The sequence below is a fragment of the Filicampus tigris genome, chromosome 11, assembly GCF_054856515.1.
Source record: "Filicampus tigris isolate MCC_2025a chromosome 11, RoL_Ftig_1.0, whole genome shotgun sequence".
NCBI lineage: Eukaryota > Metazoa > Chordata > Actinopteri > Syngnathiformes > Syngnathidae > Filicampus > Filicampus tigris.
The window spans coordinates 19,777,529-19,792,085 of NC_141227.1; the positions used below are offsets into that span (position 1 = coordinate 19,777,529).

The 14,557-nt window shown below is 41.0% G+C and overlaps 2 protein-coding genes across 3 annotated transcripts; one reads left to right on the plus strand and one right to left on the minus strand.

Moving 5' to 3' along the window:
- Window positions 1–460: 460 nt before the first annotated feature.
- eef1akmt2 (EEF1A lysine methyltransferase 2) lies at window positions 461–4,692 on the minus strand. Its single transcript, XM_086044308.1, has 6 exons — window positions 4,480–4,692; window positions 4,162–4,227; window positions 3,194–3,308; window positions 2,913–3,020; window positions 1,703–1,913; window positions 461–1,081 (listed from the first exon to the last, which is right to left on the minus strand). Exons 1-6 carry the CDS (start codon window positions 4,575–4,577, stop codon window positions 984–986), a joined length of 696 nt encoding a protein of 231 aa, XP_085900434.1. The 5' UTR covers window positions 4,578–4,692; the 3' UTR covers window positions 461–983.
- On the plus strand, window positions 4,585–11,155 carry abraxas2 (abraxas 2, BRISC complex subunit). 2 transcript variants are annotated; one of them, XM_086044305.1, is made up of 9 exons: window positions 4,585–4,763; window positions 6,315–6,405; window positions 6,519–6,555; window positions 7,096–7,162; window positions 7,295–7,485; window positions 8,456–8,575; window positions 9,048–9,132; window positions 9,219–9,336; window positions 10,436–11,155. In XM_086044305.1, exons 1-9 carry the CDS (start codon window positions 4,692–4,694, stop codon window positions 10,966–10,968), a joined length of 1,314 nt encoding a protein of 437 aa, XP_085900431.1. In that variant the 5' UTR covers window positions 4,585–4,691; the 3' UTR covers window positions 10,969–11,155. The 2 variants fall into 2 exon arrangements, with proteins under 2 accessions (XP_085900431.1, XP_085900430.1); XM_086044304.1 differs by having other exon boundaries at window positions 4,590–4,763; window positions 8,453–8,575.
- Window positions 11,156–14,557: the final 3,402 nt, after the last annotated feature.

Below are 14,557 nucleotides of genomic sequence, written 5' to 3' on the forward strand. Positions count from 1 at the left end.
CCCAAAACAATCCATTTTACCGGTAATCGCTTTACCCCAGGGACGCATTAAGGCCTGTCAGTGAACATGGCTTATTTTCTCTCTTTTTTTTTTTTTTTTTGTGATACTACACAGAAGTTGAGTAGAGTTGTATTCAAAGTGCTCAGACAGCAAAAGGTGCTTGATGAAAAGCTGCTGCCAACACGTTATAACATGAAAGCAGCTTTGCAAGTAATACCTTCATGTCTTTCAACAATCATCATGGCCATACCAAAATACAGAACAAAATTGGATGGAATTATTGAACAGTGAGGGTTTCAGGGTTACATTTTTTGTGTTTTGGGGGTGTTAGAAGTTTGGTGTTCCAAATGTAGGGTACATGTTTTAGGAATGAGTTTCAGGTAGGGCTGCACGATATTGGGAAACAATGACATTGGGATTTTTCTCGACCCGACGAGATGAAAAAACACAGGAAAACAGACTCTTTCACTCTCTGATTTATTATATGGACGGTTTGTAATAGCTTCAGTAGAGGAGAAACTATCCTCAGTAGAGTCATTTGTGTCAAGTCTACCTGTATTTAAATGTCCTGTAGTATTGAGAGCAGACTTCAAGTTAAAATAATTTCTATTCCTGCCCAGATTTACTGTAGTACATACTGTAAAGACATTATCACATTCCTAGCACTATTCAGTTGTTTCTCAAGTCAATAACTGTTTTGGGCACAAACGGCACACTCAAAAGGAAATTAGTAGCGGGCCGGAAAGTAGCAGTCATCCACAGTGTTGCATTATGAAGTTTCATGTCGTGTCATTTCCCATTTTTTTTAATGTCCGTTCATTGCACAATCACTGAAAGTTGCCCCATCGATGCAAACCCGGAAAGTGTTCTATCCCACTCAATGTAATGCATAGAAAAAAGCTGTTATTTTATTTACAAAAAAAAAAAAAAGATATTATGCACATATACATACAAACGCAGTCCAAAAACCACTGTCGGTTGCATCACCGCACTCGTTTGAATATCAACGCAGTGACGCTGTTTCCCTTCTTGCCTCCAAACTGGAACGCGGGCGTCGGCAACTCCTGTACAAATTCAAATCCTGTGAGACATCAAAGAGGGAAACAAATGTAAGTTATCAGACATCAACATGTACAGAGGCCTCAAACAAACATGCTGGGACCTCGAGTACGGACGACCTGCAGGCACTCCCGTGCAACTCGGCTGACAAAAAGGTGACAGCGAACTGGCCACTTGCCAAAATACAAACTTCAGACAGTTGTCGCCCGGAGCTTAACAGTCCCACTTGAGGAGCTGTGTTGACGGAGAGGGTCATACAACAAAGAGGGCCCAAATGTAAATATTTCAATGCCCATGGTCATGAGTTTCAATGCCAAAAGCGAAATAAATCTATTGCGTATGTAAAGGTTTGCTGTGTTTAACTTTGACATACAACACAGAAAAACAGAAATGCTTGGTCGAGAAAAAAAACGTCAACGTACGCCATGTGTTGTTGCGCTACCTAGTGATGAAGTTGGTGAATGACAAAAATATTCAAATACTTTCATAAATATACTAAATGTTAACTGTAGATACTGTACTTACAATGGAAGTTCACGTAATGGCATTTTTGACAAGGTTATTGTAGTTAAAAACTAACAAAGTAAAACTAAAAATTCGAAAAAACATTTACCTTAATGACAAAATCAAAACACGGCCTCACCTTCTTTGAATCGCTCAAGCAGCTGTTCTTTTGTCCAGTTACATGACGTAATAGAGAAGAGGCCTTCATCCTTCAGGGAGGCTTTTAAAGCTTGCACGTAAAGTCTTTTCACCTCGCCGGTATTGTCAGGATTCAGGCTGATGGCGTCAAACGTACCTTTGTCGACGCACACGTCGTAATCTTCGAGTTCCTCTCGACAGAAGTCCACCTCCTTAAAAATAAATAAATAAATAAATAAATAAAAAAAATTTAAAAAAGAAACATTGATTTAAATGAGTGTGATAGAGTAAAATTAGGTCCGCACAAAAAAAAAAAAGAAAAAAGGTAATTTTACAGGAACAAAGTTATAACTTTACAAGGATGAAGTTGTAATGGTACAGGAATACATTTATAGTATTACAAGACTACATATAAATTAATAAAATACAATGATCTAATTTAAAAGGGAAGTCAATCCAACACATTTTTTTGTCCCAGAATATGTTCTATACAGGCCCACAAGTTGAAATACGGCAGTCGGATTCATATTGCGTTTGTGGAATATAAATTAAGCAACAAAATGTACCCACTTTTAGCCATCGCAGTTGTAAAATTACAAGAGAAAAGTCATTTGTCTGGAAAACTGTACTAATAAAAGAATAAAGTCATGTTACAAGACTGCATTTGTAACCTGATGAGGATAAAGTTGTAATACTCTAATTATTAGAAGACGAAAAAATTTGTCACTACGAGAAAATCTACAATGTAGATTTCTCTCTCCGCCTCCCACCCTGTCCTGCTAATGTCAATATTGACTTCAACGGCAGTCTTTCTGTCCAAGGAACACACACACAGACACTAGTGTGCCATGTACTGAACATATATACGCAAGGTTGTTGCATACATATACACACACAAAATACGTGCCCAATTACGGAGCAGATGTGCTTGCAATTATTTGAGGTTTGGAGGTGGTCAAATGTGAATGGTGGGCAAACCTCCATCACTTTCAGGGCCATTTTCAAATGGACCACATGTAAACACAGAAAGAGTTTTGCTCAAACCCACACAGGACCAGACGTAGATTCACTGTGGAAACTGGGACGGACCACACGCATTTCATTTTCTATAGCGTTTTGGGTACACTCTGGACTGGTTTTGTTTGGAAGTAGACATACCACGTAGTATTGTACATAAAATGTTGTGTATATGGACAAGATATAGAAGCCACCTTAACATTGACATGTGTCAAGCCCTCTGCCTGAAGAACACTTTTTGCCAGTTCCACAGAGGCCGGGGAATAATCAATTCCTGTTAAATTCTTGTATCCATGTTTAGCCTTGGGACAAAAGACAAAACACATTTAATTATTAAATTCTGATTCCACATTGAATATTCTTGTTACAATGTGCTGTATCAGAGATTACCATGATCAGTTTGATTGACACTCTCAGAGAGAATTGTTTGATTTATAGTTATATTAAATTATATATAATTGTTTCCCCCCCTTACCATCTCAACTAAAAAGGCGCCATTTCCTGTGCCAATGTCCAGAATGGCAGCGTCTTCTGGAATCTTAGCGTTCTCCATCCACCTTAGCACACGGTTCATGCTTTCCTCACCAAACCTTATAAGGAGAAGGAAAAAAAAGATTAATAATAAATAATTAAGGTGACATACTGTATTACGAAACAAAATGTATTATCTAATGAGTATGGAGGCATAATTTTGAGTAGTTAAAAAAAACAAAAAAACATTTTTTTATCCTCTGCTAAAAATGACATTACTACCTGGAGCTAATTGATTCACTTACCGGTAGTTGTGTAAGTCTTCGTATATTATGTATGTCTGTATTACACTGCCCCCTTGTGACCAAGGTGAGCACACAAGGAGCATGATCTCAATGGGCATTAAACCAAAACTGCCAAAATTAAAAGTAACTAAAAGTGAAAATAAAACAAAATTTAACTGTATGTCCATCCATCCATTATCTGTACCGCTTCTCCTCACAAGGGTCGCGGGGCGTGCTGGAGCCTATCCCAGCTGTCTTTGGGCAGTAGGCGGGGGACACCCTGAACTGGTTGCCAGCCAATCGCAGGGCACACAGAGACAAACATCCGCACTCACAATCACAGCTAGGGGCAATTTAGAGTATCCAATCAACTTACCATGCACATGCATGTTTTTGGAATGTATATATTTCATTTTGTATTTATTTTCACATTTATTTTGCTACTTATTTTTTATTTTTAAATCTTTTTTTAATTTTTGTATTTATTTTTTACCTTTTGTACCATGTATATTCTTATTTGTACTATATATTTTATAGATCTTCTGAAATATACATTACATTTAATTATAGTATTATGGTATGTTTTTATTTTAGGTACAATATTATATATAGTTCTTTTTTGATTAAATAATAATACAAGTAATTTTAATAGATAATCATACAAAAAAAACTAAAGGAAAATTGTTACCATATCTCACCAACGTCCCCAATGTCGTTGAATGTTTCCAACTCTTTTTGGTACGCATCTTCCCAACTGCAGAAACAAAATTGACATTATAATAAATTAAAAAACAAATAAATAAAAATCAAAGCACCTCCAAACATACAAGGGCATCACATTGTAATTAAAAAAAGAAGGTTATTTAATTAAAAAATAATAATTCCACCGTTTGAGCTCAACGCTACTTTAGCTGTTGCTACCAGTAGCTACAGAAGCTTGAAATAATACCTCACAACCAAATTATCAGACTTTTTAATCAAGCCACTATATGCTCGAATGTCTTACTATTCCTTCGTTCCTAACTGTGAGGTTTCAAAGTCATTATCCGAGTCTCTGTCCTCCTCTGAGTCGGACCGACGCGTGTTTCTTACGGCGGATTCCATGTTGTTTGCTAGTCAGCGAGAGAAGACGACTACATCTCCCATCAGGCATTGCACCTCTTGCAGCGCCTTCTCAACCGCAGGGGGCGGTGGGGGATTGATAGGGATGTTTCCATCATGGCGGCATCCATTTCAGGTTATACTTTTAGTTCTGTGTGTTACCACAGCGCCAACAGCAACTCGGATCATGTGAGTACGCCGCGCCGCGTTGCCAAAAGCGAGAGGAAGCGTTGCCTTCCGGGCGTCGTTCATCGGCGTCATTAGTTCGCGTTGCTTGTCACTGTCATGATCTGTTGCTGGGCTAGCTAGTTGTGGTGTCGTCTATTTACCGGCAGATGTGCTCATTATAGCTTGTGGAGTTGCACACGTAATTGTGTATCGAGTCTTTTTACGGATACACACCAGTCCAACGTCTGATCCTAAATAATTGTAAATCACGGTTGCTCGTCGGTGTTAGTTTATAATAGGAAGTGTTAGGGGAAGTGTTTAAGTTCCAGGAAATACTCAGCTGTTAGCTCCCTTTGTGGCTAGCAAGTCTTGTAGTTGAGTTTGTGGCTTCTGTTTAAATGCTTGATCTACTTGAACCAATTGAAATGTGAATTAATATATAGGATTAAAGGGGAGCCTCCAGTTTAATTCACCTCGTTTTTGCGTTGAATGACAGGTGATGCTTGTCAGTCAACTTGAGTCCTTCGCGTTACTGTCACATTGTGCTTTTAATAGTGTGACAAGTCTTCAACTTTAACCTCTTAATAATTGTGTGTAAGTTTTCATGCTGATGAATTCATTTAATTCTGTGGTTAATACCTGGCAGCATGGTGGGATAGTGGTTAGCACGTCTGCTTGATAATCAAGAGCAGGGGTGCTCCAGTCCGGTCCCAAGAACCCCTATGCAGCCTGTTTTACATCTTTCCCCACCTGAACACACGTGCACTTTTCAGTCGTGACACTTGAATTAATGTAAAATGGTACTTAAGGTAAAACTTTGGAAACATATGCCCCTGTTTTTTTAAATATATATTTTTTTATAATATTCAAGTATCACAATACTTATCGTATCGCAACCCAAGTATTGGGATCCGTATCGGATTGGGACACCTAGTCCTTAAGCATACAAGCTTATTGAATTTTACTGCAAAACTTGCACATAAAAGAGAATAAAACATCATATATTACCACAAAACTCAATCAACTCAACCAAACTAAATAATTTCGTCTAACAAAAGCCTGCCCACTTAATGCAAACATGTGAAATGTCATACACTGCAATATGACTTTGTGTAATTCGGAAAAAAAAAATCTAAGATGTTTCTCACCTGTGACTCTAATGAAGACAAGTTGTGAAAGATTGATGGAATATAGAAAATAAATGATTAGTCACAAAAAAACCTAACACATGCACCACCGACCTCTGCCTATCCAGAGATATATGATTACTTCTTAGTCAACAGAGTGGAACTCATGCAATGGTGCACCTTTCTTTCAAAGGGGAATGTGTGCTTTACATTTTGTGACTGTTGTAATTTAAATACAGGCAACACATTCTGTGTGTGCAATCCATGCATTTTAATTCCTCTGATAAAGGTGTCCACTGTCCAGAATCTGTTCAATGGCTCAATAGTCCGGATCCTAATTGCTGTAAAGGCGCCATTCGGAGGACACCAGCAAATCCTTACATTGGAAATGCTTTGACCTGAGAGTATTCAGCATTTTTGCTGTCATTTTTTTTTGTTTGTACAGGAGGGCTTCCTATTAGGAGAAGTAAGGCAAGAGGAGACGATCAGCATCAGTGACACGCAGATAAGCAGTGCGGAGCTCATCCAGGTCGTAGGTAAGGACTGACTAGCTACTGTAGCTATCTTATCTATCTGTCTATCTATCTATGTATCTGTCTATCCGATTTAGGTGTATGTAACTGAAAACGCATGTCTCTGTTTCCAACAGAAATCCATAACCATGACCCATGTGCACGGTTGTTTAGGTAAGCTTTGTAAGATTGTCTACTCTCTCTGCACTTTATTATGTACAGTATGACTGTGATCTTCATCTCAGTTCAAAAAGTGAAACTTGTATGATGTAACTTTGTTCAAAACCATGGAAAAATACTTTTCAGAACTACTGAAAGAAATTAAGTTTCCCACCATATTCTAATTTATTGACATGCACCCATATAACATGTCTTTGCTACCAACGGAAGGCATAGTAGAGACAAGGAAAATTCCATTTTAAAATCATAACTGATCAATCTATTATTAGTATTTATGACAGAGTGTTTGATAATAATGTGCCATCATGTTAAAAATGCTGAATAAAAACAGAAAATATCTTTGTGCTTTTAACTACCTCATCTCTTGATTTAATTACAATAATTAATACACGCTGTATTTAACTAAGTTGCTATATCACTTAAGGCCTTCATTACCCATTTTATGTCAGTAGATGGCTCTATTTTACAAGATTGCAGTGCAGCATCAAGCAATCAAACAGGGTTGTGACGTCTTTTTTTCCCCCCTCTCACCAGCTTTTATGACTATGCCGGCAAAGTCAATGAAGAACATCTCAGCAGTCTTCTAAAAGATAGGCGAAAAGTCAGTGATGACACCATGCTTATTTCGTCCATTTCCTCATGCTATCTATCAGCTGCACAAATGCAGTTATTAGATGTCTAGCACTAATCTATTTGAATTAAACCCATTTTATTTCACTGGTTCTTTACCCAGCATGTGATTGGCTGGTACCGGTTTCGGCGGAACACGCAGCAGCAGATGTCCTTCAGGGAGCAGGTCATCCACAAGCAGCTGACGCAGCTGCTTGGCGTGCCTGACCTCGTCTTCCTCCTCTTCAGCTTCATCTCCACGGCCAACAGCTCCACGCACGCGCTGGAGTACGTGCTCTTCCGACCCAACCGCAGGTATTGATCGAGCGGTTGGATGAGCAGCGCTCATCATCACGCCTCCGCTTTATTGATGACTTTATTAACACCAGAACGACAGTGGGCTCTCAGAATTTGACTACAACAGACGTTTGTTCTAATTTCAAATATCGGTAAGTTTCAGCCAGTTGACCCTGCAAATGACTGGAAACCAGTGCAGGGTGCACTGCAACCTTTAAGTCAGCTGTGATAGGATCCATCCCTTGTTTTAAACGTGTAGTATAACAGTAATATTTTATAGGTAAAAGGGCTGAAACGAGTAATGGAATAACTCAAATAATTCATCTAAAAAGAACATAAGAAGCAAAATCGAAATAAATAAAAATACATGATAAATAATACAAATTAGCAAATATCATTAATTTAATGTAGCCTACCAATCGCCTTATTGAACAAACAGTAGCAAAATAAACATATCATGATGGCCACAACTGACATCCTGACTGGCTAACGGTTAGCTTGTTAACAGCCAGCCGCTAGCCCGAGCACGCTAGCAAACTTCTCGTTTCATTTGCTGACACCCACGTCACTCACCGGGTCAGGCTCCGCCTTTTAAAGTCACACACACTCGTATCACTTATAGAATACAGTGTAGAGAATATGAGGATGGCGACCCCAAGTGGCAATAATAATACCTACACCTCACATGCACATTTTGTTGTTTGATAGTCAGTTTTTAACTGACTACCTGATTCTTTGACCCAATGAAGTGAGGGGATTTTTATTTAGTATGGCCATAGCCTTGAATAATGAAAAATAATTGCCTTTCCGTCATCCGGTGACAGCTCCGGGCAATCACAAACCTTTTTTTTGGGACCCGACGATCTAATTTTGTTTTCATATAGACAGCACTTCTGAGAGTCTACTGCAAATCATTCCAACAATGTTCTAGTGTGATATTTCACGGGTCATGTTTTGGGGGTGCTAAGCGGTCGTCTGCGCTCAGTAGGTACAACCAGAGGATCACCCTCACCATCCCCAACCTCGGCAACACCAGCCAGCAGGAGTACAAAGTCTCCTCTGTGCCCAACACCTCACTCAACTACGCCAAGGTCATCAAAGAACAAGGGTAATATTTGCACTTCAAACATAAATCGGCACCGCTTCCAGGGTCACTGTTAGCTGCTGAACAAGTGTCCTCTAATGTGTGTGTGTAAGCACCTTTTTCCACCTGAGCACACGCCAACACGAGACCTTTCTAAGTTAACACAAAACCTCGGCTTCCTCTCTGATTAATTTCCATGCCGCCACAAACTGTCGTGTGAGTTGCAAAGAGTTGCTCCGGCTGTGCCAGAGGGCGCACGCACACATTACACACGCATCGATTGGGCGCAGTTAATATCTCCTGCCGGCTGTGCGTTTTATAAAGGAGGGCGAGGCACAGTATTCCCTCTGTGAACTGACCGTGACTAATGGACAGTGGAATTTGTTACACTTCGATAGCAGCCGAAATGTAACTACAGTACTGTTGCGCTCTGTAGACGACTTACTAAAATCTGCTCTGATCATACAAATGTCTACCGCAAACCACTTCACCGCAGGGCCGAATTCTTCGACAAAGACGGCGTGATGAAGGATATCCGAACCATATATCAAGTGTACAGCGCGCTGCAAGATAAAGTGCAGGTGAGCAGACTCCCAGAGTGCATAAAAATGATCATTTTTATGATATTTCCTCATTTGATTTTCTCCCCCCATCATCTAATTTTAAGGCTGTGTGCGGGGAGGTCGAACAAAGTGAACGCGTGAAGGAGAAAATTCAAGACGATGTGAACAAGCTGAAAGAACAAATTGCACTCAGGAAACGCAAGACGGCGGAAGAGGAGAGGAGTAAGACCTGTGTATTTATTTGATAAATCTTATATGCGGCCAGCCCAGCACAGAGTGGGGAAATTTGAGCGACAAGCGTGTGCATCTGGCTGTCGGTAAAAGTCACAATGTGGTACGGCCGCATTTCAGCAAAGTCCACAGCGACATCTCCCGGGACTTTCTCACAAGAAGCAGCTTCTGTAAGATCGTAAATGAGCTGAAGGGGACTCTCCAAAAACAACAGTGGGCTAGCACATCATTTAAAGTGGCGGACATCCTGACCAAGCATAAAATGCCCTTCACTGGTGGCAGAAAGATTAAAGAGATGTGACCGCAGTCATTATTCCGGGACCGTAAAAAATAAGAGCGGTCGACATAACTGTGTGACTCAGCCTTTTCTGACAGGAAATGTCGTCAAATGTAAGTTCATAAGCAGACTGACAGATGAGCATTTACGGCTAGGTTCACACCGCAGGTCTTAATGCTCAATTCAGATTTTTTTGTGTAAGCGTTCGTATTACATTATAAATGCGACCTCGGTCTGTCTCGTGGTGTGAGCACCTGTTTCTCCAAAGGGATCCCCATGCGCGGAAGAAAAGACGAGGTCACTCACGACGAAGTGTTTACGGAAGTAAATGTGGTCCAGTGGAGCGATTCGGTTGGAAGTAGAAATATAGTATTCGGGGGAAATTATGAGGCGAGGCTTTTCCATCTCATTTCATGGAGACGTCACGACGGATGACGTCGCATAACCGTGCGTAAAAAAATGAATCGATCTGAACCGTGGCTGAATTACCACTATCACCATAAATGTCATTTTTGCTGTCAACTGAAAATGACATCGCAACTGCTCAGGGCTCAGGTAGCGACAATCCTGGCCCAGCTTCAGAAAACAGGCGAGCCGTGATTGGTCCATTCCTGAGCCCTGAGCATCTATGATGTCATTTTCAGTCAACAGAAAGTGGCAAAATGGTCGTTCCCTGAGATGGCTAAAAATGGGTGGATTTTTCTGCTTAACTCATATTCCATGAACGCACTATTAATCACAATGCCACCTTTTGACTAGTGGAGGCTCATATCTTCATAACACATCTTTAAGCATTGTCTGTGTGCTCCCTAGTTCTCCGTGAAGCCCAGAATCCAAACTCCACCCCAGAGGAGAACACGGAACCTTCCGAGACATCCCTCCCATCAAGGATATCTTTCCACGCACCCTCCGCACCCGAGCGGCCCAGCATCGCTCCCAACCCGCCCTCTTACTCCGACCTGCTGTCCCAAGTTGACTCTCTGCTCTCGTCCTCTTCCCCGCCCCCCACCAGCGCCGCTTTACTTCCCCGCCCCCAAGCCGTGGGATCGCCGGGACACCCCACACCGAGCCCGCTGGCCATGGGCCCGGGTGCCGCCGCCCCCTCCAATCCCGTCAGCGCGCCCAGCTCGCCGTACCTCGGCAACGGCGATGGGTCGAGCTCGGACTCGTTAGATCGGCAAGCGGCTGGGCAGGAGTTTGACGACGAAGACGAGGACAGTAGCGAGTACGAGAACCTGGTGAGCGAAGCCCCCCGCCTGCCCGTGACCCCCGCCAGCCTTTTAGCTCGAAGTCGGTCGTCCGCCCTGGGCCCCGACGGGGACGCTCGTGGCTCGCAGGCCACATAGAAATGCGGCGCCAGGTGTGTGCGGGACACTGATGCACCTTCTCAAGCAATCATGAAAAAAAAAAAGTGCCAGTCCTGAAAGTGAACGGCATGTGCACCACGCATCCCGCTATAAGGTCTTTTTTTTTTGTTGTTGTCTTATCTCCATTTTAAGGGGAAACCTCGTCAGCTCACTGGAAGGGGGCTCTTAATGTTCTCCGTGTTTGTTCTTTTTTTTTTTTTTTTCTTCTTTTTATGGGTGCTGTCTGGGTTCTACATTTGGGAGGTGTCTGGTGTTTTAGGGTTGTTACCTCCGCCAACCAGCGTGTCCACAAAAATGCAGGTCCTGCTTCCCTCTCTTTTTTCACATTACGCTAACACACACTCTTGCATCACTTTTGCACTATTTATTGCCTTCTTCTAACTACAACCTCTCAAAAAAGAAAAACAAAAAGGGAGATGATTAATCAGCCTTTTAACTTTTGTTTTACTGCAATTACTTTCTCGTGCACAATTGTCATGTTTGATTTGGGATTTGTAACTGTAATGAATGAATGATCGATTCAGTACAAAAAAATAGGAGTCGTATAGTAAGTAAATGACAAATAGATCAGCCACTTATGGGTGCTTTATATATAAATATCTATTTTCTTTTGATGTGAGATTAATTAGACACGAATGTCAACAGAAAAACACTGAAATTGTATGGCGCTTTGCTGCACTTAACAAGAAAAATGTAAAATTTTCTTTGTGCTATACCATTGAGGTCCTGTCTTGCTACTTGTAACGTCCTGTCTGACCACTCTGCTCCGCTTTTGTACATTGTACAGGGCTTCACAGAGCACACACAAACACAATGTACTGTAGCTTTTCTAACCGGATGCTTAAGAGGTTCCCTTCTACTGCTGCAACACAGAGAGCTACCACTTAATGTCATTGAAAAACAACAACAAACCTGGCTGCTATCTCCACTTTACTCTTCTCCTTGTTACTATTTCTGACCATCGACTTATAATCACTTGAAGCTCACTTCTCGCTCACTTGTTCTCTATTAAAGTCAGTCATGGAAGGCTCGGTAAGCTTTGTGAGTGTGTGACTTAACTGTGGCGATCATCACAATAGCTTTGCTTTCCATTTATGGCGCAGCAAAACTTATGTCTAACTTCCAGCTTTGGTGTTGTTCTCCCTTCTTGGCTAACAATGACCACTCAAGAACCACCCCAACCCCAGGAGACGCTCAAGCAGGAGTACAGTCGCTAGCGTGACTTTGCCATCTTTGTTGTTAGGAACAAGAATCCTAACCACAAAGTCGCATGAAACCTGCTCGGTTATTTTGAGAAACCGACAATTAAAAGTCATGTGCGTCTTATTAGGGCAATAAAGAACCTGCAGGGTGTTTAATGCGGTCACCAGCAGGTTGTACTCGATTTGGAACTCACGTGGTTTGCCTGGAGTTTGTTTTGAGAACTTCTCTACGCAAAGCCATTCATATACTTCTGTTTTGTATTTTCTTTTGGGGGGGTGGGGGGGGGCGGGGGGAGAGCTTCAGGCCTGTCTCATTTGCATCACTGATCAGAAACTGGCACTATTTAAATGTGACTTAATAATTGCAATATTCTGATGAACCAAAACGTGACATTTGTTGTACGCTTTTCCCTGGAGAACTGGAGCATACGATGACGAACTAAATGAAGTATTGAATGTACAGTAGACAAGGGAGGGGTGTAGTAGCATTTAGTTCACTTTAAAGCAGGAGTTTGATAATCATGCTCTAAAAATCGCCTACGGTGGAACCTCTCAAGTTACGCAAGAGTACCTTTTGGATGCTGGCAGACTTCTAAGTTGTTCTGATTTCAACCCTATTTCCCTATCCATCCATTTCCGATAGCATTTTTCCTCATTTGGGACATAAGTTTACTGGTGTTTTTCAGTAACATTCTTAACTGCCCTGAAAATTACCATTGTGCAATGAAACTAGACATACTACAAATCTGTTTGCATGCTAGTTGTTAGCTGTTTTGCTCTTAGCTACATGCTAGCAGTTTAGCAGTTTTGTATCAACTTGATCTTTCATTGTATTGCTCATAATTAACTGAGCAGTCAGGGTCTTTCAGCATCACACAAAAAAAGACCGTACAAAGATTTCCATTTTAGATGCTCACCGAGCTGAAGTCTTATGACCTGACATCACCCATGGTGGGTGTTTTGAACTTTTAACTCCAAAATGTTAGCCTCATAGCATAATGGTCCAAGTCACTTTTCGCATTTTCAGAAAAACAAGAGTCCAGTTACCTCCATTTAACCTTTGCGGATTAGCATCACCTGGATGGTTGTGAATCTACACAGACATAAAGTAAAACACCATTTTTAGCTAATTGATATAGTTTAGTGACAATAAGGTGATTTGGGCACTTTTGCTATTTTGATAACAAAATTGTACCACTTTTTGGACTGTTCCACCGTGGAGGTTCCACTGTATTGACTATTGTAACCTTACGTAACCTCGACTTGATGATCATAAAACAGCAGGGCTCAGGTTTAGTTTAAACAGCAGGGCTCAGGTTTAGTTTTTTTTTTTTTTTTTTGATGATGTAACACTATACAAATAGAAATAGACACTCATGTACTCATAACTGCATGGGGTAATACTCCCTGTACTCTTCCAACGTTGAATGGGACACCGTGACACCTCCCTGAAGCACAATGCTAAGGGACTCTTAAGGCTTTTATCTGCATTTGTGCACATGGCAGAAGACAAAAGGCATGGTTCAATGAGCACAGTATGGTGTTACATTAGGGGGTTAATAAAGAGATGTGTGTAAGTGGGATGCTGTGTCTGTTTTCTCTAACGTTTTTAATGCATCAAATTTGTGGAGATAATATTTACTTTTGCACCATGAAAATCCTGCGGGCAGTACGGTAGTAAGTGAGGACCACACACTAGCCCGTGGGCCGATTCTAAAAATAACTCACTATGTTTGACATTGTGATTTTCGTATGTTCTATAAGTGATCATTTTCATTTAAGAATAAAAACACTTGCAGAGATTTATAGAAATAAAGTATAGCACATGATCAGTTTCCTACCTTGTTAAATCATATTGGATCATAATTGTGAGAAATCTATGTCTTCACGTCATTATTAGGAGTAACATATTTATTTCAGAAGTAGCTCTCAGCTTCGAAAAGGAAGGACCCCCTCAAAATTGTCCATTACGTGATGTATTGAGTATTTTTTTCATGGGGTCCATTAAGAGGGACATGCATATATGGCTTTATTTGTATAATACGCTTCAATGCAACAATTTTCCAACAAATACATTCATATTAAGTGTGCAGTTGGATGCTCACATGCGCGTCGGGCTGACATTGACGCTGCCATACATTACTGCAGGCTGCTTGCAGTATTTTCACGATGACATCATCCCTTTGGAGCACATACCACGTGGTTAATTGCAATTCTCGCAACAACAATATATGACCAAACCTGTGATAAAAAAAAAATGTGAATAACTAACAGATGTGATTGTACTGTAAATAAACCATTCCGCCGTTTGGGGTGGGGGGGAATTAGTCAATTCGTAACTGCTGCTGTTATTCCGGATGACATTG